This window comes from Aythya ferina (assembly GCF_964211825.1).
Source record: "Aythya ferina genome assembly, chromosome: 2".
In the NCBI taxonomy this organism is placed as follows: Eukaryota; Metazoa; Chordata; class Aves; order Anseriformes; family Anatidae; genus Aythya; species Aythya ferina.
The window spans coordinates 96,872,981-96,900,420 of record NC_140297.1 but is presented as its reverse complement, the minus strand read 5'-3'; the positions used below and the strand labels follow the sequence as shown (position 1 = coordinate 96,900,420).

Genomic DNA, 27,440 nt, shown 5'->3' with positions numbered 1-27,440 from the left:
TCTAGACAGTGTGCTTTAGTGGTGCTGTCACTTTCTCCAGCCACCATCTTTTCCTTTTGTTCATACAAGCATTTTCTGAAGTGCAGACAAGCCTAAGAGCCCTTCCTTCTGGTCCCAACCAGAGGTGAGAAAGTCATTGCTATGCCCAAACTTCCTGTGAATTGTTTCATGAAAACTGAGAAAGTTACAACAGCAGGTAATGAGGAAAAGCTATCCACAGGCAGGCTGGGACATGTGCTCAGGGTGTAAAACTTTTAATCTTTACTCCAGTAGATGTCTATGCAAGTAAAATTGAACAGCATCAGCAGGAGTGGCTGGGAGTAGCCCAGCTAAGCTACTTGTAGCATGGTGATTATAGACCTCTGATGAGAGACAGCAGTTTAAATCCCTCTTCTCAAGACAGAAGTGAAAGTGGTTTCTCATGGCCTGCATATAAACAGTCCTACTTTTAAAATCTCAAATAAAAAGTGGTATGAGTACCCTATAGTTTCCCTCCACACAGAGACCCTCTGTGAATTTTTTTGTTGTTGTTTGTTATTGTTTTTTCTGGACAAATCTATTACAGTATTCTTATTGTATGTATGTAGTAACACCTAGGTTGCATTTTGGGGAAAAAAAAATCACTGAAAAATATTCTGGATGAATAGCACTAGATGTGCTCTGTATCAGCTGAAGGGAACTGCAAGGGCAATACTTGTTTAGTATTAGTACTGGTTGCTGCATGGGGATATGTTTACTGGTGATCCACATTTATTAACCTATTCATTTAGCAGATATGAAGAAATCAGGGTTGTTCTGTCTCTTCTGTCTCAGTAACAGAAAAACGTCCTGCCACAGATAGCCAAAGCTGATGGACCTCTAATAAATTTAGTTCAAAGAAAAGACTGAGCATTAACAGAGAATCTGAAAAACAAGTTCTCTGTTACAAACAAGAAGACAAATTTCTGATTACTGATCTAAAGTAATAGATTAAAGGATCTAAGGCATTCTTAAAGACTGTTGTAGTCATCAACAGCATATATGATCAAAGAAGTATTTATTATTCTCAGCTTTAAAGTTTTTACTCCCTAAATAACAAAAAGCCTGTCACCTGATATATTTGCTTATTTTCTGAAAGACACACTTTAAAGGCTTACAAATAGAATGGGTGGGGTGTCTGTGCTTAAGATAAACTTGTCCATAAATAGAATTTAAGTATGTACTTAAATTCATATTCTAATCTTGGGTTAACGAAAGAGGAGAAAATGTGGAAGCTGAACCTGAATGACTGGGGCTTAAATCATTCTCTCCTTTTAGGACATGTTTATTTGTAGCTTCCACAGAGGTACATAATATAGCCCTAGAATATATTATGAACAGTTCCCAAATAAGTTTATGAGAGTGAATAAATTTTTCGCTACTCCTTTGAAATACAAGAGAGCCTCTCCTGTACTCTGTAACTGTGTACATCTCCTTCTTATCTAACTTGGCACATTGTCAAGAATGAAAATAAACTGAAGCCATAGGTGTAGGTAGACTGGTATTATTAACTGCCTTTTTCTTACAGAAAGGTTGACTCAATTGATTAAATAAAGGTGCCCAGCAAGGGTGTCTCTGAGCTGTGTTGGACTGTGCAATATAAATGCTTCATTTCACTTGGCATTGTGTTGACTTGTCTGTCATTGTTCACTTGCCATTGCCTGTCTTGTAGAAATAGAATAAAAATTCCACATCACATAGATAGTAATTGTTGTAGTATTTCCTATTTTCTAAGCAGTAGGGGAGTGTATCTTACAAAGTCACAGGATAATAAAAATTAGAAAAGGAACAGGTCATCCAGTCAATTTCCCTAAAAATGTAAAATCGGTCCGTAGAATGCATTTTCCAGTCCTTTGTATGATTTAATTTTAAGTACTTAATGTAATATGACCCTTATTATTTCCCATTGGAAACTAGTTTCAGTGCTTTATACATCTTACTATGAAGAAGCTTTTTTTGGGGGGTAATTCTGATGCTTTTTCACTCCTCAGTGTTCTGCATCAGTCAAACAAAAGTAGTAGACATAAATGACTTCAAAATACAGAAATGTTATATGCTATAGAAAAAGCAGGAAACCCCACAAACTATCATGCATGAAATTATGTTTTCTGTGTCATTTAAGGCATCTTTCTTTGAATTAATCTTAAATATTCTAATGAACATTTCTGATTTTCTGAATACAGGAACTGGAGGCAGAAAGAGTCAAACTGATGGAGGAAGTGACATCTAACAAGAGGAAAATGCAGGAGCTTGAAGATAATCTACTCTTTCGTCTAACCAGTACAGAAGGCTCTTTGGTTGAAGATGAGTCTCTGATAGAAGTCCTAAGAATCACTAAAACAACAGCAGAAGAGGTGAATATTATGTACATTGCAGATATATTTTGTAAATGTAAAGATTATCTGTAGAAAGATCCTTTTTTTTTGTTTTGTTTTCCCATTTAGAGTTTCTATATAGCATCTGACTTCTTAACAAATAAATGGTAGAAACATTATCATTTTTCATCATGAAAATATTGCAGAATTAAACTATTACCTGGACAGTGTTGCATATTGCAGACATACCTTGCAAGTGCACACGTGAAGACACAATGCCTCTGTAAAAACACTGAATGAAGCAAAGCTTGACTAAAAATACAAATGTGATCTTAATCAAGACCTTTTACTTTTGCTTGTGCAGTATAAATCAAAAGTGATGTGACTTAATCTCCATGGTCTTTTCAATTAATTTTAAGGTCAGTGAAAAATTAAGTGTAGCAGCAGAGACAGAGGTGAAAATCAACACTGCACGTGAAGAGTATCGGCCTGTTGCTTGTCGTGGTAGCATCCTTTATTTCCTAATTGTGGAAATGAGCTTGGTTAATGTCATGTACCAAACATCCTTACGACAATTCCTTGGCATTTTTGATCTGTCGGTGGAAAGATCTCAGAAATCTCAGATCACAGCAAAAAGGGTACTATATGTAATTGAGCATCTCACCTATGAAGTCTTCAAGTATACAGTTCGAGGGCTATATGAAAATCATAGATTCCTGTTTACATTGCTTCTGGCACTGAAGATTGACTTGCAGGCCAAGAAAATTTCACACAATGAGTTTGAGACACTGATCAAAGGTAATTTCTCTTTAAAATCTGCTCTATTTACATATGTCTGTGACCTGCCTAATTCAGATTTTGCCCTGCTTACAATAGCAATATATTGTATCCAGTAGGAGCGATGATTTTTAACTGGTGAATGAATGCATGTATATTGCACAACAGAAGTTTACAATATAAATTTAACAAAATGAACAGTATAGATTATTCACTGTCAAAATAACGCTTTAATCAGTTATATGGTTATTTAACTGTTTTGCATTGGATAACAGAAAAAAAAACACATTACTTTGTAAGAGACTGGGTAATTTTCTCCTGTGTACCCTTTTTTGAGTTTCCACATACCTTCATCTGTGAGGTTGGAGACAGTCAGAAAAATCTCTTTTTATTGCTGGTGAGCAGGCATATGAATGCATTAGAACTCTGTATATTAAAGTGTCAGCATAAAAAAGAAAAAGTGGAAATTTGTTACATATTGTAAAACATTGTTATATGTCAGCTCCACTACATTATGCTGCCTCTGCATGTCACTGCTAAGACACAATGACAAAGAAAAGTTTTGGTAAAACTTATAAAGTTCTGGTGGAGGTGGACTTCACTGTCTCCAAAATAAGCACAATCACATACCAGGATAAATTCAACAGGGTACTTGCCATCAGCTTGTTTATATATCAGCTTGTTTTGTGAACACCAGTTTAATATTCAGCTTGGCTCGGCTGCATAGGAAGTACAAATGGGCACGATGCTGGAGTGGTGTGTGAGCTAAGTGGTTGTTGAAGATACCCTTTCTGGAAGTTACCATTTCTGGAAATGGGTGCATGGTGTGCTTTCTTGTTCTGTAGTCTAAATGAACGGAGACTGGGCTAATCATAGGTCCTTCCCAGATCTGGAGTGAATACCTGGGTTTGAGTAACCTTTTAGCTAGGAAAGTATTACTCTAACTCTACATATGGATAAAAAAGAAGCTCAAAAAATATTGGAATATCAACTTTGGGAGGCACATTTATCATTTATGACCCCAATCTGTCTTTGTTAAATAATTCCTTTAAGCAAATTCTAGATCTCCATGTCTTGGTTTGCAAAGATTTTTACTCTCTAAATAACAAAAATAAATATTTTTGATTACTTTTTATTTTTTGTTTTATCAATTCTTATTTTATTTTATTTCTTTTCCTATACAATGCTTTTTTTGTTTTGCAGGAGGTGCCAGTTTGGATCTGAATTCCGTTGAACCAAAACCAAAAAAGTGGATCCTTGATGTGACATGGCTCAACCTTGTGCAGTTGTCTAGCTTGAGCCCTTTTAGTCAGCTTCTGGTGCAAGTTGTTAGGAATGAGAAGGCTTGGAAAGCTTGGTTTGATGCAGAAGCACCTGAAAAAGCCATTATTCCTGATGGTTATGACAGCTTGCTGGATCAGTTCCGTAAACTACTCCTTGTCCGTAGCTGGTGCCCTGATCATACTGTTGCCCAAGTAAGATAAGCTTTCGTACAGTGTTTATGCTATATGGTGTCTCCTGTAGAACTACTAGTTCTAAGCTTCTGTCCTCTGACTTTGTTTTTATCATAATATGTGTTGCAGAATGAAGTATTTTGAAAATGAGAAAGAGTTTTGAGGTCCTTCTAATATACATGAAAGAAATATTTATTTAGTTGTAACAAAACATTGTACTTGATCTGTAAGAATGCCAGTCTTTTTGTGTGGCATTTCTTACGTGGAGCCATGAAACATGTGAAGCAATTACATTTGTCCAGAGAATTAAAAGATGCATCCCTTTTTCTTCACACAAGAAGTGGAAAGAGAACAGCTCACGTTGATGACAGGTGCAATAAAATAGCTGAACTGTTTACTTACCTGTAGCTCCATGCTGACGAAGTAATAATTAAGACTGTCTCATTGCAGATATGGTAAGAGAAACTGTAACGGAATAGCAGTTTCTCAACAGGATGAGATATTTCAATTTTCTTTTCCATATAGGTTTATGAGATGTTCGAACCTATCAGTATATCTTATTTTCAATTTTTTTTTTCAATCTTCAGCTGCACTGCAAAGTAGTACTTCTGATTTTCTTCCATATCTCAACTTTATACATTAGACATTGTGATAGCATCCATGGCGTATTTAGGGGACATCATTTTTTTTCAGGGACCTCTTCTTCAACAAGATCCATGGAGGATTCATCCTTCTTGCTTTCCTATTCTGTAGCTGGCAAAGGAAAGAAGTATGGGAACTCCACAACTTAAACAGTCCAAAATAATAAAGCTGCTGCTGCTTATCCATCAATACTTATATTGTCTTGCAACAACCATCTTTGAGACAGAATGCCTCTGAACAGTAATTTCAAAAAGTGTAATTGTTTTAATTGTTGAGGAAAAGGTTTATTATTATTTATTATTATTTATTATTATTTATTATTTTATTATTATTTTCTCTCTTCTTTTCCTACTTTCCCCAAACATTATAAAGTTTTACCTCTTTTAACTAGGGCAGAAGTCATGCGTAATAGTGGAAAGTGTATTGATTGATGTGGTTTTTTTTGGATCTGATATCTTCCTCAGTCCCCTTTGATCTTGGGTGTTTCTCTCTGTAATGCACTCCTCAGAATCTGTGCTAGTAGTTCACACAGTTGGAGAATCATGGCTCTCAGAAAAATCTTTTACACACCAGGATAGTTTAGAAATCCTTTTACAAAAAGTCCATGCAAAGAGGAAAACAGAGGCATAAGGAATGCCTCTTGAAACCTTGAACCTTCAAGGGTTAAGTCTGAACTGTGTTTATATTCTGTAGAAACAGATACTTAGTGTAGGACTTGCATTTGGTAGCCACCAGGCAGGAGAATTCTGTTTGTATTTCCAGCAAATCGATGGAAAACTCTAAGCGAGTCAGTTGAAAGATCTGTTTAGTCTGCTGTGCTGTAGAGCCAGTGCCAACAATACATTCATGGAAGAGGTAAGAATGGGGCTGCTATAAAGCAGCTCTTTCACTTGGCATTCTACCAAGCTTTAGCAATCAGTAATTTAAGAGCAACATTTTGGTTGTCCTCAGAGCCAACAGTGGATCTGTTTTGCATGGATTTCTGTAGTTCTTTAAAAAAAAACATTTAGCATACTCAAACAACAATGCTCACAGATTGGCTGCTGTGTGAACAGAATTCTTTTGTTTCTTTCAAGTTTGTTACTTGAGAATTTTAATAGTTGCAACATGTAGGACTGTAACTTTTCTTTTGTTAAAGCTGAAAATAAAAGTTTAAAAAATTGTTGTCATCCAGTGTGTAGATATTGGCAAATTCCACATCAATGATTATTGGTAAATAAAAAAATAAAGTGTGTATATATACATATATATATATATATATTTTGTAACTTTTGTTGTTGTTGTTGTTGTTGTTTTAGGCTCGACACTACATTGCAGAATCCCTGGGTGTGAAATATGCAGAAGGATTTATTCTTGAGATGGAAGCAATGTGGACAGAAAGTGACTGTCGAACACCTTTGACATGCTTTTTGTCAGTGGGGTCTGACCCCACTGAAAATATAGAACGTCTTGCAAAATCAAAGGTATCCTCAAGTCTATGTAAATACATTAGCTGGTTCAAATTGGATTCCTATTTTCTTTCTTGGCTTATAGTATGAATACAAATTTGAATGTCAGCTTTATGATGGTATCTTCTGTCACCTATTTGGCCCATCAACACAAATGGACTCCTGGTTAGTTCCTTACACTTTCTCCAATAGGATTTATTTTCTGTAATCAATAAAGAGAAAGAGTGGCTCTTTTGAAAGCATTTCAGAGTGCATAATTGAACTGTAACACACTAACTTGCATCCAGGAGCTGAGTATTTCTATCCCACTCGCCATACAAGCAGGCAAGGGATACTAACCTCCTAACAGAGTTACTTGAAGTTAGCCACTCACTCAGCATCACTCTTGCAACTGGAGGAACAAAACTCTCCCATTTCAGCCAAATCTTAAGCAAAACCTTAGTTTAGTAGAGTGCTCAAAGATAGACAGTGCTCTGCAGTTGACTGTTAAAAAACCATCAGGTTTTGCTGCCATTCCAAAAGTATATTGCAGTGGGTAGTTTTAAAATACTTTCATGTTTTAACAGGAGCAACAGGAAGTCAGGCTGCAAAGGTGCCGAAGAGATTACCTAGTTTATTCATGCAGGGCTTACTAATGGCACCTCTAAGTATGATATTAACAATATAAACCACTCATTTACAGTTGACATTCTTCAAATTCATGACAAGAATGTATTTTTCACTCTAACATTTTATTGTTCAGATGTCTTCCCCTCAAAGAAATGGAAACAGTATCTGTGACTACTGAGCTATATAGACTTCTTTATAAAGCAGGCAAACTGTCTTAAAACTAGTTGGATTTCTGCCCCCTATGAATTTCTGCCCCCACTTGAATTCAAACCTTTGAATTAAAATGAAATTAATCTTATCTAGCTTATAACAACGTTAAAAACATATACTTTAATTATTATACAGTTTGTTTCTTACTTTAAGGGCCTTCAGCAGAACTGTCAGGGACACTGAGCTGACTAAAATTATAGTATTTTCATCTGCATGGTGCATTAAGATGACACATATGTTGGTCTCACTCACTATTTACAGCAATATTCTGTAGGCAGACGTTTTGATACAATTATTTCAAAAGGAGTAAAATGAGGACAATTCATAATGGAGAAAAAAATATTTTTTTCCTTTTCTTGATGCTTCTATAACCTTTACTGATTGTACATTTGAGAGGTAACTGCTGAGAAGAGCAAGTTATGAGCATATGCTTTGTTAGAGAATACTGAACCAGCTGAATATACATGCAATCTGGAGGGGTAGTTGTAGTGTTTGACTTAGAGAAGTGCTAGCTGTATTTCTCCTTAAAACAGATAAAGGTTTTGCTCCTTCAGCACGCAGCCAACTTCACAGCTTATTCAGCTTTGCTTCTTGCAGGTTATTTAGCTTCTCTTCCTTTAGCTGCATTTTCAGTTTTCACTGATCTGAGAGCAGGATATAGCTTTTCTGATCTTTGGTGTTTTCTTCTTAAATCTTTTGCCAGGATGTGGAGGATCATATGAAGTAGCTGCATTTATACTATTAAATAAAATCAGATCAGGGCCTGTTCTCTGACTGTAGGGTCAAGTGACCTGCCAGCTTCACATGGTTAAGCTTTTTCTCTCACAGCCTCATCTGCACTGTTTAGGACTGTCTGACTTTCTTCTTTTTGGTTTCACAGAGACAGAGAGTTTCTAGCAGGAAAACTTAAGGTTAAATTTGCAGCTTTTAGCTAGTTGAAGATAGGCCCACATTGATAGGTCTTGATGCAGCTCATGGCTCACAGCATAAGAAGTCTGGAGCAGGAAACTGTCCATGAAACTCAGCCTTTTCACCAGTTCTTTGCCCACAGCTTCATCTGTACCTACAATGTATATGGACTAATATACTCAACTGGGCTTGACAATTCTCTTTCTTCCCTGTTGGGACTCAGGCAGCCAACCTAAGCAAGGGGACTGCGTATTTAACAAGAACAGTAAGAACTATAAACAAGAGGGAGTTTTGCCTGCATGTTACCCATGGACTGGTATGGTCCTGATAGCAACCTGGTCGGTTTGTCTTTTTCAGATCCCTTTTTGAGGGCTTTTTTCATTTTCTGTTTTTCTGAATGATTACACTTGGAGGTTTATGCTCTTTTGCTTACTCTGTTCTAGTATAATTAATCTCCACTGATTTGAGAGGTTTTCTTTGTGGCACAGTGTCACTACATACTGGCTTACAGAAGCAGTAAATCATGTGGCTAATCATTCTAAAGAACTGCATTAAAAACAAAACAAAACAAAACAAAACAAAACAAAACAAAACAAAACAAAACAAAGTATTCTTTTCTCCTTCCAGAACATTCCCTGTCGTGCCATTTCAATGGGTCAGGGCCAAGAAGTCCATGCAAGGCGCCTGTTAAATCAGTGCATGCAAGATGGAGGATGGCTTCTTCTACAAAACTGCCACCTTGGCTTAGACTTTCTTAGTGAATTAATGGACACCATCACCACAACAGAAACTATGAGTGAAGGTTTCAGGACCTGGATCACTACAGAGGCTCACCCAGACTTTCCTATTAATCTTTTGCAGTCATCTATCAAATTTACTAATGAACCACCTCAAGGTAGGAAAACATGCTTTTTGGGGTGGGTCTAAGTGGGAAGAGGAGGGGGAAAAGGAGCTTGATTTTTTTTCTCCTCTGTATCACTGTTACCTGTGCAGTGTTTTAGTCTTTATTCTCTGTTGTTTCATTAGCTAAATACAGCACTATGTTAGTCATTCTTGCAATGTATAAAGCATGAACCTTTGGGGGAGAAAATGGACATTGTTTTGTGACAGAAATTGATTGTCATTTCGTTGTTTGGGTAGATCCTGTGGATCATGTCAGTATTCCTTTCTTAAGCTTAGTGCATGCCATCACTCTTTTCATGCCATCCTGTTAAACCCAGCCAAAGATGCAGAGAAGAACTGATTCTATGCTCTACTGGGTAAAGAAATAGAAGGGTTCTTCTGAACACCCACCCACAACCTTCCTAGTTGCAGTGTGTTGCTGTGGCTGTTGCTTCTTGTTATGTCATCTGGCACTACTGAGAAGAGTCTGATCCCAGCATTTTTTTTAATGTGCTTCAGGTATTTGTGAGTAGCTATGGAATCACCCCTTAGCCTCCGTCACTGCAAGACAGTAAATAATAAACCATGGTAGATCTGGATACTGGAGTTTACTTAAGAACAAGTGAAATTAGGGCTTTTAGACAACATGATTATTTGAAACACTCACTGTTTCATGCTCCCACAATCACATAAATTGGTCTTGACTTCCCTTCCTATCACAGATATCACAGCTGGTCCAGGAAGGTCAGAGAGAAAGTCAGCAGGAAGACATGTTGTTTTCATGCTGTGTAGCTGCATGCGGCTACCAGTCTTGAACATTATTGGCCAAGGTCCCTGGGCATCCTCTGATATTTGTCTTCATACGTCGCCTCCATCTCCAGGACCTTGCCCCACTTCTGTGATGTTTTCTTTGGCTAGAATGTTCTTCTTCTGCTTTTCTGCACTGTTAAGCCCTCAGTTTTCCTAAACTTAATAGTTTGTGTACAGAAGCACAACTTGTGAACAGTGGTAGTTCTGGCTTACATCATTCTGACTCAGCCAATTTTTGTAGCCTGTACAAGTTGCAGCTGCCAAGTAAAAGGTTTGTGCTTTAGAGTTCAATATTTCAGTTTTGAACTGTCGCTGTCCCGCATATGTACACACAGTTATCTGCTGCTTTTCAGTGTTCACAGTTTAAGCTGTTTTTTGCATACCTATTTTTGTAGGTCATGCACTTGCAGCACCCCACCACATTTATAGACATCTCCCATTTCTCTTGTATGCCCAAAGTAGACATTTTGTCTGAGGGGAAGCCTAACCCATGGTAAGGAAAAAGTGATAAGAACTTCCTTTAATCTGTTGGCTATGTTCCTTCTAAGGCTGCCTACTATCTGGTTTGTCTTATTGGCTAGGAGAGTGCTATTTTGTCTTGTAGTCATCCTGGCATCTCCAATAACCCTGAGGTGCTTACCAGTAGGATTTGGCCAGTCAGATCCCAGCTTATACAAATGCATGGAGTTAGTCTGCCACAGTTCTTGCTGAACTTCATGCAGGTTCTATTGGCCAAGTCTTCAACTTTATGCAGATTCCTCTGGACTGTTGCTCTGCCATTTAGTATGTCAGCCACTCTTTCTAATTTAGTGTTGTCTGCAAATTTGTTGAGGTTGCCCTTTATCTCCTTATTCAAGAAATTGATGAACATACTGAACAATGTCTGTTCCTGGTGTACTCCTCTTTTTCTGGCTGCCAGAAAACTATAAGCCATTGATTACTTACTAATCTTTGAAACTAGTAGGCAACCTGCTGGCATTCTATGATGAGGTGATTGATTTAATGGATGAGGGACAGCAAACAGTGTTTTTTATCTTGCCTTGAAAAAGGCTTTTGACACGGCTTCCCATAACATCCTTACAGACACACTAATAAGGTAGGGATTATGTAAGTGGACAATGACATAGACTGATAACTGAATGAAATGCCAAGCTCAAAGGATTTTGGTCAGCTGCATAAATCCAGCTGGAGAGCAGTCACTAGTGATGTACCCTAGGGATCAATACTAGGGTGAGCAATGTTTAAAATTATTTAAATGTTTAAAATTTAATATGTAAATTTATATATATAAATGCTTAAAGAAAATGTTTATACTTTTAATTAATAACCTGGACAATGGGAAAGAGTGCACCTTCAGCAAGTTTATAGATGAGACAAAGTGGGAAGAAGGGGTTGATACACCAGATGGTCATGTTGTTGTTCAGTGGGAGCTTGACAGGCTGGAGAAATGGGCTGACAGGAATCTGCTGAACTCAACACAGAGAAATGCCAAGTACTCCGCCTGGGGAGAAAGAAATCCATACAACCACACACAATGGGGCTGACCAGCTGCTAAAGCAGATTTACATAAAAGGGCCTGGAGCTCCTGATGGACATCAAGTGGAACATGGGCCAGCAATATGCCCTTGGAGAAAAGATGGCCTGCAGCACCCTGGCCTGCATTAAGGAGATCATTTCTGGAAGGTTGAGGGAGGTGATACTTCTCTGCTCAACCCATGCTGAGAGAATACCTGAAATGGTCTCTCCAGGTTTGGCCTTCCCAGCACAAGAAAGATATGGACATACTGGAATAAGGTCAGTGAGGGGCCACAAAGATACTGAAGGGATTAGAGCATGTAAGGAAAGGATGAGGGAGTAATGATTGTTTAACCTTGAGGTTAAATCAGGAGGCATCTTATCATTGCATATAAATGCATGATGGGAAAGTGTAAAGAAAACTGCAAGACATTGGTACCAAGTGAAAGAAGGAAAGGTGATAGACTGAAGTGGAAAACCAGGAAATTTCAGTCCAACATTAGAAAAATACTTAACCCAGTGTGAGGGTGGTCAAATACTGGAACAGCTTGTTCAGGGAGTTTTACAGGCTCCATCTTCAAAACCCACCTAGATAAGGTGCTGAGTGATCAGCTGTAGTTGATCCAGCTTTGAGAATGGGTTTTGGAGAAGGTGGCCACCAGAGGCCCCTTCCTGCCTCACCTGTTTGGTGGGATTCTGTGTGATATGAAAGCATCCAGCTTTTCTAAGTAGTTCCTAAGCTACTGCTGTCCTGCTGTTGACTGCCATTCTCTTACCCAAATTATGTTGCTACCTGCAGATGTCATTTATGTATTTATAGAAGAAACTTTACTACACTGCCTTATGTCTACTCATTGTGTATGATGAGGGAAGGCTGTATTAGTATTTTGGACTCTGGCAGAAAGAAATCCTTAAGTCTGACACTCTGTCTTTTAACTCTCTCATTTTTGACTGTGTAACACATTAACTTACCCTTCATTTATATGTGTGTTTTACCACTGATTTCAGTTAATGAAGTCTGTAGGAGCTGAGAATTTGTATCCAAGGTCAAATTTAATCCCTCAGTCATTTAAAACTCTTAATTTCAGTATTCATCCTCCTTTGCACTCTAGTAAGATTTCTAGTGTTCGATTGCTGTAGAAAACACTCTTTCAGTGTATATACTTCACCTTCAAGAGCAGTCAGTGTCCTGATAAAAATTTCTTACCTCTTCTCCTCTACCCTTTTTTATTCAGTGCTCAGCATATTTTTAGTTGCACTGTGATCCCTCCTTATCATTCAGATCATAAATCAAATCTATCAAGTGGCAACACCCTATAATGCCAAGAAGCAGTGTTCTAATCCATACTATAGCCAATTTGCAACTTGCTCTTAATAACAGAAATATGCCTGGGGTAAAATTTAAGTCAAGATTAAATATAAACAGTTTTAGTGTTCTGATACTGTCCTGCTATGTTGGTAGCATGATGTGATAAGATTCTTTGTTTGATGAATTCCTCTTAATTCCGGAGCTTTATTCTAATAATATGTTGAAAATGTGTTTGCTTGAATATTGTTCTGCAGGATCTTTGTGAAATAGGAAAGAAGCAAAAAGTCTTTTCTTGTATCACAAGAAGTACAGTGACTTGGCCATTCTATTTACTGCACTTGAAATCTATCTTTTTAGTCTTGTGTTAAGCTTATTAGGTGGAAGGTATCATAAGACAGACCTGGTGTGAGTAATTCCCACTTGGTGTTGTCTGGCAAAGAGGAGACTATGCTTGAATAACACTGCCAGAAAGCATCTGCTATTTACGTATTCTGTGGAAGCTGAAATTGTGTCAGTAACATCTGCCTGAATCTTTTCCTGGGATATGAAGCCTCAGTGCTCCAACAAACCTCCCCAAGTATTAATATTTCCACTATGAATTTAGGATCTTACCTCATCTACTTGGTGCCAGTTTAAGAAGCTGCACACAGAATTTTGAGATTGCTGTAGGAATGAAATCTAAATACATTATCTTTGGTAGAACCAAATTTCATTTTGTATGTAAATATTGAAATACAGACTATTGGATGTGCAGTTTGATTTGACATGTTAGGTGTCTTTGTCAGTTGTTGAACAGTTATGTTTATTATTCAGTTGTTACTGCTGACATTTGGAATATGGTTACTTAAGTGCAATTCCTTATGGATTCCAAAATTTAATATAATCTCCAGTCTGTCATCTTCTACATGAAACAAAATGTAGTTGAACTTTGCCTGGTATGACCAGCTGAGCAGATAATTGATTCAGAGGGATTATTTGAAGCTATATGTAGCCATAATATAAGATAATACTGTAAATTGGAGGAGTGAATCCTGCTTAACTGAAGTTGGAGTTATTAATTCCATATATATTTTTTTTCTCATATATAATATTTTTATACTTATTTTCTAGGTGTGAAAGCTAGCTTAAAACGAACATACTCTGCTATTACTCAGGATCACCTAGAAGTGAGCAACATGCCCCAGTGGAAACCACTGCTATATGCTGTAGCATTTCTTCACACAACTGTTCAGGTTTCAAATTGTTTCTTATTCTTCTGTGATGAAGCCATGTTTCATTTGTTAATGAATATGTTAGTAATGAAAAACTTATCTATATGTAAAGCCTATATCGGCAAATTAATATAAACAGAATAAGAAAGAAAACATGCCTCTATTACTGCACCTGCCTGCACATGTTGTTCTTGTCCCTCCAACAGGGATGGTATTTCAGAGTCAAAAAGGACAGTCAACCAGTTAACAGTTAGATTACTCTTATGTTAAAGTCTTTGGGCATGACTGTATGATCTATATTTCAACTAACCAGTTTGTACTAATACTTTAAACCATAAAAGTACATTAAAGAAATTTACAGCTTGGAGAAGAAAACCCTAGTCTTGAAACTACTGTTTTCACAATGAGAGGGGGTGACGGCATAAATATAAATCCTTCCTTCACCGAATCCTACAGGAGGAAAAGAAGGTGGAAGATGGTTCTGGGTCTTGCTTTTCAGGAGTTCTGTTAGAGAAAGTGCTTGATGGATTAACCACAACTTTTCATTGTTCTCTTGACAGATTTTTCAGCATCCTTAGTTTATATCTGTTACCTAGTTAATTTAATTCTGTGGCATCCATGCCCTGATCCATTGTGGTCCAAGTGGCAGCCTGTGGCATGCTTGCCTTTGGCTCAGCTTTTTGGTGGTAATTAAGAATATCAGATACTGCCCAAACACCCACATACTGCTAGCTGCATCTGTAAATGATTCAGTAAGAAGCAACTTTTTCCTGTGTGCACCTGCAGGGGCTTCAGTGCTATGAATGTCCATAAAAGAACCACAAAAAATAGTCACGGCTGATGGATTTTGAACATTTTTTCCTAAAACAGCACTTTCATTTCTGAAATTAAAAAACTACAGTTCTAGACTCACAGAGTCACTGCACTTAAAAAAGAGGGTATTTTCTCAGAGAAAATGTTTATATTCCTCTTTTTTTTTTGCTCATCTCTGTCTACTGGTGATGATAAATGAAGAAATATTTAAGTACTAGATAATTAATCAAGCATTTGGCCTTGTATGCATTAAGTGAAAAATCATTTTTTTTAAGTTGGTGGAATACAGCCCAGCATATTTCATGTATTTTTCTGCACTCAATCTTTTCTCCAAAATTACTATCAGCCTTTTACCTTTAATTCTGCCTGTCTTCCAGGAAAGAAGAAAGTTTGGTCCACTGGGCTGGAATATTCCTTATGAATTTAATCAGGCAGACTTCACAGCCAGTGTGCAATTTGTTCAGAATCATTTGGATGACATGGACATTAAACGTGGAGTGAACTGGAGCTGCGTTCGCTATATGCTTGGGGAAGTGCAGTACGGTGGCCGCGTAACTGATGACCTTGACAAAGCACTGCTGAATACATTTGCAAGAGTATGGTTTGGAGAGCATATGTTTAGTGACAAATTTTGTTTCTACAAGGATTATGTTATTCCAAAAGGGAAAACAGTTGAAGACTATCTCCAGTACATAGAGCAATTGCCAGTGATTGATACACCTGAGGTAAAATATTTTGAAGTATTAAATAGAGTTTTTGTCAAAAAAAAATCATTTTCCAGAGCCATGAGTGTACAGGCGGAATTAGCAGGCAGACCAATAAGGGTACTGCTGTAGTGGGTGTCTATTAAATATCTGCTAAGCAGGAAGATGATGTAGAGGTACAGACACTTAGAAGAAGCCCCACATTCACGTGCCCTGGTCCTGTTGGGCAAGATACAGACTTAGCAGAGTGAGTCCAGCAGAGGGCTGTGAAGATGATAAAGGAACTGGAGCTTCTTTCATATGAGGAAAGGCTGAGACATCTGGGACCCTTTAGCCTGCAGAAGAGAAGGCTCATGGGTGGATCTTATCAATCTGTATAAATAACTGTTGGGAGGGTGTAAAGAAGACAGAACCAGACTCTTTTCATTGGTGTCCAGTGAAAGGACAATAGACAATGAGTGTAAAGTAAAAAACAGGAAATTCCGTCTGAACACAGCAAAGCACAGTGAGGGTGGCCAAGCACTGGCACAGGTTTCTCAGAGAGGTTGGAAAGTCACAGTCTTTGGACATGTTCAAAAACCCAAGTGGGCACCATTCTAGACAGCCTGCTCTAGCTGAGCTGTTTGAGCATGTGGTTTGGGTTAGATGACCTCAACAGGCTCTTTCCAACCTAAACTTGACTTTGTGACTCTGCATGGGATAGAGCAGACATGAGTAAATAGAACTGATAAATCTGTATAGTCTCATTTTACAAGTTATACTTAGTACAATGTTTTGTTCTGAGGACAGTGAGAGATGGATGTTGTCATGAATTGATGGAGTAAAGTCCAGGGTAGCTCCTGGTTGCAAACATTTTTACATGACTCAGAGTGTGTATGCTGAAGTGGTCGCATTCATTGGAGGATTGCAACTTCCTATTCTCTCTAATACAGCTACAGGTGTTGAAGTCAGTTAAAATTGAAATAGAAGTGAATGTTATGGGTTTCTGTCTCATTGCTGTTAAGTTGATAAATGCCTTTATGGGTAATTTCTATTATAATTAAATAGACAGGACTGAATAGAAAAAAAATGAATTTCTCTTACTGATAATGTGCTGGATAAGAGGCTGAGAGGATTCTATGCTCATAAAACGAAATTTTAAAGGTTTGAATCTCTGAAGGTAGTGAAAGAGGATGCAAGGGCATTTGTGCTGATAAAGATGCACCTTTAACCGTTGACTTTTATGTGAATAGGATGAAGTCCAAGAATGCAAACATCTATTTCTCCTTCATGTTTTCACAAGTTGGAAAGAACATGTCTACTTTCTTCTGTCTTCCAAAATCTGTCAAAATTGCTTATGGCAACCTTTAACCTTTAAAGCTCCCAGCTGTCTTTGTTCCACAAAGGATATTGTACTAGTCAAAACAGTGTATCTTTGTTTCCTCCCATTTCCACTTTTTGTTGAGAAGGAAAGATTGAATAAGTCTGATTGCTGTATCCTTGCTCTTTTGATGAAATTTCAACCTCTGATCAGAATAAACACTGACTTCTGAAGAGGGTGATTGAACTCAGCAATCCCTTTGAAAATGGCTTTGATTTCACAGGGGCACAGAGCATTAGCAATTGGTTTTGAGGATTTATCAGGCTAAAAAAACCCCTGAAAGACAGAATCCAACGTCACTTTTTTAATCAAAATTCGCAGAGATTTTGGATCACAGGGAATGAGAAATTGGGCTCCTTGATTAATTTACAGGACCTCCAAGACACTGCTCTGCCCATTGTTTTACTACTCTGGTTTCTGTGATCATATATCACTTGCGTGAACACCTAGCACCAGAGATTTTTTTTCAATGTGTATCATCCCTGTCTTTGTCAATACTACCCCAGTTATGAAATTAGCCCTTGGTCTAGCACTGCAGTTTACATTCACGATAGAAGATATTTTTCGTATTTCTAACTTGGGCTATAGCATTGCCACAAAATCTGAAAGAACAAAGACAAATAAGCCCTTATTCTGCAAGAGCACAAGCAGAAAAGAGCGTATCTTCAAATGTGTATTTCATCACGTGATGATAGAATATGAGTGCAATAAAGTGGATCGATATTTTCACTTTTTACAGCTCTAAATATTCAGGCTGAGGTAACTGCTGTCTGTAAAACATGTTCAATCCCACTTGGAATCTAATTCTATGCTAGTTTTTGTCCCACACTCTCTCACAGCCAACAATAGGTCTGCACTGTGTTCTTTATGCTGTTGTAAGGGTCAGATCCACATACTGTGTAAACTGGCTTTGCTAGCTTTGACACAGGTGTAGCCACTTATATCCCTTGTCTTTGAGTTTCTAGATTTACAAAAAAAATGCTGCACACGGCCCTTTTTGTTCTGTACTCAAAGTGTGTAAATATTGATTAGTAGGAGTACCTTCTTAGAATATGCTAATTTTAATACACAAAACCACATAACATGAGACAGAAAATTGCTTGGCATCGGTGCTCAGTTTGGGGGTAAGCATTCCTCATTGTTGGATCAGTGGTTCAAAGTTTGTTAGAGATAATTAATAGCTATAATTCAGTGAGAGCTTGTGAAATAAGTTACAGTCCAATTCCTCCTGGATGAAAGTTGCAATCCACCTGACAACAGAGACTTGCTGATATTTCAGCAGAGGTTTCTGAGAAAGCTATTATCATTTAAACAAAGGGCAGCTTTGCAGTAATTCTCTGCTAGATGTATTCTTAAATAAAATAATTCAATTTCAAAAGAAGGAGAAGTAAGGAATGGAGGACTTAAACCAAAAATAGCTCAAAACATAAAATATCCTAAATATTATCACCGGTCATAAAATCTCTGAGTACTTGAAACATGGGCAGTGTTTTATTCGCTGTGCTTCATGCTATAAAATCCTAAGAGTCTGAGTGAAACAAAATGTATTAGAATTGGCAGTTGGTCTGATTGTTAGGGACATCTACTCGAGCAAGTACAACGGTATTAGAGCTGTAGAGAGAAGTTAGTGGTGAGGGGTCAGTGTCTGCATATGGCATGTTTCCAACAAGCTCTAGTCTCATCCAGTGGAAAGGAATCAAGTCTGTGTGCAGCATGATCCAAAGCCTGGTTTGTGGTAACAATCAGAAGATCAGTTCAAAACCACACTCGTTGTTTGAATGAAAATGCAGTTGTAGATGTAACCTGTGTTAATGTTTCTGTATAATTTGGCTTGGTTCTTGTCCAGTTAAATGGGTGGGCTTCCACAGACTTGTTCATGTCTATTATGCTATAGAGTGGTAGATTTTCTTCCTTGTTTGTCTGTATTCATGGGTTCTTTCACTGATAAATTTTAAAAAGGAAAATTGCATTTTTTTTCCTATTTTTTTCCCTTTTTCTTTAAGGTATTTGGACTTCACCCTAATGCAGATATAACTTACCAGACTAACCTGGCTAATGAGACATTGAGTACAATAGTAAGCATCCAGCCCAAAGACAGCAGCACTGGAGGAGGGGAAACCCGAGAAGCAGTGGTGCAACGTCTTGCTGATGAGATGCTGGAGAAGTTACCTCCAGATTATAACCCTCATGAGGTACATGCTGCTTTTGAGATACAGATATTTTATGTATATATGCATGTTCATGTTTTATGCGTTTTATTGTGCTTCTTTCTTGAATTTTAATGACCTGTGTTGTAAAAACCTCATAAAATTACACATAGTGCTTTAGAAGTCTGTTTTAGTTTATCATCTAAATTATTCCTATATCAGAAACATATATTGCAAATGCCATAGTCCGCTTAGTGAATTACCTTGACTCAGAATAGCCACTGGAGACTTCAGAAAGTCCTCTCCCTCATCAGTAGCTTAGAGGAGGATACCAGTAGTTATAGCTTCCAATTTACCTACTTCTATTAGGATACCACCATTCTGAATAGTGGGTTTTATCACTGCCCTTTTTGTGTTCTGTCTCCCACTCCCCACTTTTTTTTTTTTTTAAGTTTGAGCCATAACAGATGTATTTGCCACATTTTCTCACATTTTCAATTCACAGTCTCAATAAATGGTAAACTCCAGCACAAAGTACTCTTTCATCATTTTGTAAGTGTGGATCTGGTGTATTACCATGTGTATACCGAACATTAACTCTTGAAAACTCCCCCTTTCCATGATTTTATTATTTACAACTGTTTGTACTGATAATGCTTTTTCCCCTGCTTGCAGTCCATGCTTCTTGTAGACTGCCCAGTGTGCAGTATTACAACTTGTTTTGTTATACTGTGTTTTCTGCACAAACTGCAATGTCCACTTAGGGTATGAACAGTAGTCTTGGGGCCCTGGCAATATTTCTGATATTCTGTTGTACCATTCATCTTAGATTTAATGTCTTGTATAAATCACTGACTAATTCAGCTCAAAACTTCTCTTTTCATTTCCCCCTTGGCAAGCCACTTTAAATTTGCAGCTTTTCTTTCATGAGCTTTCCTAGCAGCTTTCTCTATACAGTTATTTTTCCAGCCTTTCCTGCTTGTGTATCCCTTTTCTCTCACATGCTTACTGAGTATTTCCCAATGGGAGTATATTAATCATTTATTGTAGAGCTTGTTTTGGAATTAAGTCAGCTTTCTAGTTTTCACAGTTATTTAGTAATAAATAAATCATCAAATATGTTAAATACTAAATAGAATTAAATAAATTTATAGTGATTATTAACTCTTAATTATTGATTTAATACATTTAATAATTTGCACTTTGAATCTGTACTTATAGTCTGCATCTTGGGTTGTTGTCAGTCCTTTTTTCTTATCCTTCATATTGGAGTAAAGATGTTAAAGATGTTTCACTGAACTAATTTCTAGTTTTATTCAGTTCTTTTTTTTTTTTTTCAGTTTGCAATAGAGATAGCATATTGAATACCTGTGTAGCGTGTATAGTTTGAATATCTATTGAGATATTGTTTCCAAGATATTTCCCAAATCCTCCAAAGAACTATTTCTTCATTCCTTTGTTAAATTGCCAAGTTTTTTCCTCCTGAAGAATTTGTAATATTTAGAAGACACTAGTAGTACTGAACTTTTGATTTCTTTTGCTTAATCTTGGTCTCATTCACTTTCATTCATTCTTAGTTTCATTCATTCAGGTTATTTATAAAAAGCACACATAGAGTAGGCCTCCCCTTGTCAGTTACTCCCTCAATTGTTTTAGCTTTGCAGACAACCAGTGATGGAGCCAGGGACTGTACTGAAGGACCAAGATTCTGGAGGGTGTCTCAAGCTCAAGCCTGTACTCTTAACTTGTCCCCATTTTAGCTCTGTATTTGGGTACAATACGTACTTTCCCAAGTGATGGTAATAAAAAGTCACCACCAATTATTTTCATTGCCATTTTGTCATCCAGTAATATGACAAGCTATTATCTTTCTCATGATCTGTCAAGCGTACATGCAAGATTTTATTTTCTCATAAGCAATCATCTATATAATGATTCTCACAATTAGATAGCTCTTTGCTTCTGTACTGCTTCTCTGACATCTTCTCTGAGCTTCGAGGAAACCTCTTGCTTCAATTTGTTTGACAGCTTTTCTCTTACGATTCAAGTAATGATATTCACATTGGTACTAGACAAGCAAATATTAAATATTAATGCTTTAGCATCATGCCCCCCAAATCTCCCTCCCATTTCTTCTAACAGGCAGAGTCAGAGGATAACCTGTTGGATCTACATTTTTCCTTATATTTCTTGTAAATATATTCTAAGTTCAGGATGCACTTTTGTTTCATTTTCTTTCCAGTAAGTGTAGCTACTACCTCTTCCTGGTGATTTCCAATTTTCTCAGACTTTGTGCATCTTGCTATGTGAATTGAACTTTGATTAATCACACCACTCTATTTATAACCTGTTTCTTTAGTTCATATTACTGATGGACAACATGGTGCTTTTCCACCATCCAAAAATTACAATCAGATTCTGTATCATGGTAGCAATTCTTTTACTCTAAGAATCTACAGAACATCTTGTGGCCATTTTCTAATAGTTCATGTTGATAATAATTTGCTCCTCTGTACAACTCTTTTATTGTGTCAACTGCATTGTAGGTTCAGATTCTCCTTCGGCAGTGTTATGAAATTTGACATTATTTCTTGCAGTTTTTGGTTCTTCAATATTTCCTTCTCATTTTGCCTAATGGATGTACCTTTTCTCTCATTCTCTATATCTTAGAACTAGTTTGGGTCTTCAATAATCCTTTCTTTGTCAGAAGGGGATTTCCCTTTTCTCCCATTAGTGCCCAGTTCCATCTCCTTATGCATTGTGCTTATGGTACCAGGAGTGTGGCCATTTCTACACAATAAGCAAAAAATCAAATATGGTTCTCATCTGAATTTAAGTTCTGTTATTCTGCAATTTCTTAGGAAGGATGGAGAGGACAATTGTAAATAAATCTAAATTTTTAAATGACAGTTTGCGTAAACTGACAAACAGAGAATGTCTAAAATACCAAAAGGAAAAAAAGAAGTTCACTAACATATAACCAATACTTTCACTAGTCAGAGCAGAAAAGAAGGGAGAGGTTTCAGATATTCTTAGAGGGAAAAGCAGAAGTTAGCAGAATCTAGAATATAAAAAGTTAAGGAGTCAAGTGAAATTAAGCTTACAGGTATAAGGAGTGAAATGAATTATGTGAATTCTTTATGTGATATCTGAAAAAAAAAGGGAATAAGTAAGTTTTATTGTTTATAAATTTAAGTCAACATTTGGTTATTCAGGACATTATTACTTGTATTCAGGGCATTATTACCTATTAGATTGGTTTACAAATCCTGAAAAATTAAAACTAATCTACTACATTGTAAGAGACTGATGGAATGTGTCAAAAAGAGTTCTTTTGCATGCCTCATGGGATAAGAGCAGTAGAAAGCAAAATGTTCGGTAGTCTTAGCAGTACCAGTTGGGTTTGCTTTTAACAGAATATTGTGCTCCAGAAAGGCCACTACGTGGTAGTCTTCAAAAATCCAGTTATGCTGTCAATGGAGAAAAGGAATGAGGAAACAAATGGAAGTATAAGGAAACAAATGAAAGTGATCAATATAAATCACTCTTCAGGGAAAGTGGTAGGTGCCTCTGCTATCTTTGTCCAGTTCTTGTGATTCCACTGAAAAAGTGTGGAGCTAATTTGTTTGCAGTGAGAACCCCAACAGATTGGGTTAGGGATGGATGATACTGAAACTATTTGTGTGCAGACATTGAGAGCTCTGGATGGTACTTTCCCTTGACACATTGTGAAATCCAGGCTGTCACACAAAGTCCTCAATTTCTCAATTATTAGCCTTTGATATGCATGATACATTCTTCTTCTTTTGTTGATATGTTCTTGTAATTCTTCCTTTCACCAGTCAAATAACTGACCAAATGTTCACCCAAAAGACAATAAACAAGTCACTTTTGCATGCTTTAGCAGACTCCAATTTGATACAGGTGATGTAAATGCAAAATAAACCTTCTTCCTGACCTAAAATTGTTTTCTTTTTGTCCAAAGGCAGAGGGAAGATGAGGGTTCTGCATAACCTTTGTATAACCACATTTGCTTCTGGATTTTGCCTTACAGGTAACAAAGAGATCAGTGGTAAAATGATTAGGTCCAATCAGTCCATGTGAATGAGGATAGGTGCAAAAGTAAATGTCAGCCTGTCGCATGCAAAGGTTTATAATGAAAACACTTGTAGCTTGAAAAACAGCTTGTTAGGGAATAGACATGGAGATACTCCAAAGATCCTGCACTTTATTGGCTTTTAACCCAAATAGCAATGTTTTGTTCCTTAAATATTTTTGTAGTATTGATTTTGCCTTATCCTCCACTAAGGTTATGACTAAAAAGTATTAGAAATCATTGTATGATAGTTCATCTGAGTTCATCTGAGGACCCAGGCCTGCGTTAAGTTTTTTATTAGGGTATTTACTTTGGTCTAACTTTAGTCTGGGTCTGTAGACTGAATACCTGTTAGTGGCTGGAGTATGTTAGACTCACTGAAGCATGCCTTTTGGGTTAGTTAATTTGAACTGAATCCAGTGTCTATGCATGGAGTCTACTTTTCAGTGCACTATTTTTGCCACAAAATGTACAAAACATTGCTCATCTGAAGTGAAATACTAATGTAGATGTTTTGTAAGGTGTCTTTGGTTTAGTTACCAACTCTATCAGATATGGTGGTCATCCAGCCCTAGACCTTCAGCTATTTTCCTCATATTTCACTGCCAGCTTCCTTCTATACAACAGGGAAGGGGTCTTTGACACCACTTGAAAAGAGCTTTGCTTGGACATGCCCCGAGCTTTTCTTTCTTATTCAGACCTCTGACATGGGGAGAAAAATGCCACCTTGCAGAATGTCTTACTTCCCATTTCTGCTGACAAAGGGCATAGCAAGTGAGTGGGCCTAAATGAAAATTATAGCATTTACTCAAAATGATATGCAGTTACTGCAATGGTATGAGTTTGGCAACTGCTTTTCTGCTGAATGTCCTATACAGTATGCAGGTTGTGACCTGAGGACAGATAAGAAATGTGTATAGAGGAGTCTCATACAGTAGAAATATACATTGCAAAATCATGCAGGCAGAGCTATTAAGATTATGATTTTATTTCCTTCTTTCTTTAAATCACCTTGTTTTATGTTAGCTGACAGCTACTTTCCTGTTGAGAAGGAGATGTAGTAAGTGGGCTTTATGGAATTAGTATATTAATCTCAGAAAGGCTATTTTAGTTAGTGAGTTTTGTCTTCGATTTTTTTTTTTTTTTCCTGTCAGTCAGGATCCATCTCTTTGTGTCATAATAAATACAGCACTGGCAGTAAGTCATCTGATTGCTTGATAAGAATTCTAATACAAAACAGTCAATCATGCCTCATAGCTGGTATTTAAAACCAATCTTAACAGCAAGGTTTCCAAGACAGGTACTATCTGACACCTAGTAGTAATCATTGTAGTAATATTTTAGAATGTGTATTTTATCTTCTCTTTGAAGTTTCACAAATAGCAACATTTTGGGAAATATCTTCCTTAACAAGATATTTCATACAATTTTTCCTCAGACAGAAAAAAATCTTACTCTACATTATGCCCAGAATGAACACGTGCTCTGCAGACTAGAATAAAGTATATTTCTTATTAAAAGGACAAAATGCATAAACTCTATTTCGTGTAATCCCTTTCTTATTAGTGTCATACACTAGTCTTGCAAGTATTCTGGAAAAAAAAATCAAACTTTTTTTTTTTTTTTTTTTTTTTTTTGGCTAGAGGGAGAATTATCAATTCCTGTGAAATCTTCAGAAAGCAGTTTTCCCTGAATTTTGTCTGAAAAAAAATGGTAATACTTCATTGTGTAAACTACCCAAAATAAGTTTATTGTCTGAGGTCTAATCTCATGATAGTGATTTTAGTAGTTTTTCTCCTTTACAGGAAGAAACACATTAACTCAGTCTCTAAAATGAACTGTCAGGCTGCAAAGTATTAGCATAATTGGCTGGCACCTATTTCTCAGACATTTTGTCTGGCAAACTCATGGGTCTTTGTGATTAAAATATAATGAATAACCTTGCTGATAACTGTCTCCCAAGGAGAACAACATATAAAGTTAAAATAAAATGTAATTTGTTGGGCTTGAAGTTAAAACTTGCAAAACAGAAATTGTCAAAGCATTTACTCATTTATGCTAGCAGTTATAACTACTCAACTACTATATTTATCTTGCAGAGATGTGCTATTTGGTATAATAATAAGATATGTTGTAGTAAGTTTTCCTATGAGCATATAATGTATAGTATACATAGTAATGCGTGCTGTCTTCTCCCAGATGCATGACTGTACGCTCCCAGATACAATGATGTATCTGGGAAAGCACAAAGCAAAATCGGGTGGACTTCTGGCCTTCATGAAATAGCACTTGTTATGCCAAATTTTGCAGTTTCTCCTTGGCTTCAGTAGAATTCCAATGATGTTCTGTTCTTTGAAAGTAATAGACCTTCCAGCTCTTTCTTCATCATCTTTTGTTAGTAAGCTCAAAATAAGCTCTTAAATTACTTTAGCAATGTGATTCTATGGGTCAATTATCTTTTGATGGCCACATAAGTATATGGATTTCTTATCTTATTTTTGCTGCTTGAGATCTCTTTTCGGTTCCAGAGTCACCCTGTAGAACTTCACCTGCAAAATAGTGGAGTGACTATGGTAAAGATCAGGGTTCATGTTGCTTCAGTCTGAAGGATGAGGCGTGGGGCTGAGTGGCAGCAAGTACAGACAGAAGGCCATTGGCTTTCTGAAAGCTGTGTTATAGCAGGAATGAAAAACACTAAAGTCTTACAGACAAGATTTCTGTAAAAACATTGTACTGTTTGAGCTGTAGGCACCATGATTTCTGCAGGTACTACTAAATCCTCTCTCATGCGCTAATGTATACAGTGATCTTTGATAAACATGAAGCATCCTGTATATACCTGAATCATAGTGTATCGGCATGGTATGGTAAAGTAAGAGAGGGGATGCTTTTGCTATGTTAGTGTTGACATGTCTTTAAGTAATATAGACAACTAAGTCATTTTGAGAATGTTCTCTGTTAAGTATGTGTGAAACTATTGTCCTTGAAAATTAAGAAATCTGGGAGATTCTACCTACAAAATTGTACACATACAGATGTAACAATGCAGCACCCATATTATTCCTAGCAACCTCCCCTCTCTAGTTAAAGACATCTTGTCTTATGAGTGAGCCACGTGCTATTGGATGTAGCATTTTTACATATCCTGTTTTTTATATATCATTCTGCTTGTTAAGTTAAAGTCCATTTGTAGCATCATTTCAGCTCTGCAGGGCAAGAAGAGGTGAAAAAGCTTTCTTAGCACAATGTGGAAATATGAAGTTACCATAAAACATACTTTTGTATTACATATGATTTTTTATTTTTTTTTAGTATTATTATTTTTTAAGGTCTAATACTCTTTGGCCTAGCAGGGACAGTAAGAACTGCTGGTCCCTTCCAAAAGAGGGAACTTTCCTTCCTTAGAAAGATGGAGCAGCTCTTTTCGGTGAGCTGATGAGTTACATTGTGCTAAACCTTACAGCTGGCCCAAGACTTGCCTGGCCATCTGTTGCATAAAAGTTCATTTTTTTTCGAGAATGGTGGGATACAATTGAAAAAACAACCTTTTACTTTCAAAAATTACTGCACAGTAGTATGTATTTTCATTATTCTTGTTTAGGTGAAAGCCCAACTTCAAAAGATGGGAGCTATTCAACCCATGAATATATTTCTCCGTCAAGAAATTGACCGCATGCAACATGTTATAGCAAGAGTTCGAACAACACTGACTGATCTCAAATTGGCTATAGATGGTAAGTGGCAATATGAAGAATGACGCTATTTAAGATGCCTTCTTTTACTATAAAGGCTACTTGTGCCCTGTTACTAAATATGTGTTTTCCCCTCCTTCTCTTCCTTTCTCCCTCTTTCTCCCTCTTTGCTCTTTCACGTTCTCTCCCTGCCAGCCTTTTTCTCTTTTTCCATCTCTTTGTCATATTACTGCTTATTATAACCTTAATAGCCTCCTGACTCCATCTCCAGGGACATTTCACCTTAATTTATTCTGTCTGCATGTGCTCCAGTATTGCAGTTCACTGTGTTCCACAGCATGACTGCACTTCTGTGATTCACTCTAGGATCACTACAGAGCTCAGGGGAGTTGAATTGTGTGATTAGGTCCACAGGTCATGTGCCAGAGTCATTTATGAAATTAAGCTGAGACATAATGATATAGAAGAAGGTAGAAGTGTTGCTTCTAAGTAATTGAGAGACAGGGTGATCAGGCCAGG

General features: G+C 37.1%; 1 protein-coding gene across 1 annotated transcript in view; it reads left to right on the top strand.

Annotated features, from left to right (window-relative positions):
• Positions 1–27,440, top strand: part of LOC311431287 (dynein axonemal heavy chain 5-like) — a 142,916-nt gene that overhangs the window by 100,914 nt on the left and 14,562 nt on the right. Inside the window, exons 63-71 of the mRNA XM_084508638.1 lie at positions 2,202–2,372; positions 2,753–3,131; positions 4,314–4,585; positions 6,505–6,669; positions 9,010–9,277; positions 14,009–14,130; positions 15,300–15,647; positions 18,990–19,178; positions 26,831–26,963. Of these exons, the coding sequence (XP_084364764.1) occupies positions 2,202–2,372; positions 2,753–3,131; positions 4,314–4,585; positions 6,505–6,669; positions 9,010–9,277; positions 14,009–14,130; positions 15,300–15,647; positions 18,990–19,178; positions 26,831–26,963 (2,047 nt within the window). The remainder of the gene's footprint in view (positions 1–2,201; positions 2,373–2,752; positions 3,132–4,313; positions 4,586–6,504; positions 6,670–9,009; positions 9,278–14,008; positions 14,131–15,299; positions 15,648–18,989; positions 19,179–26,830; positions 26,964–27,440) is intronic.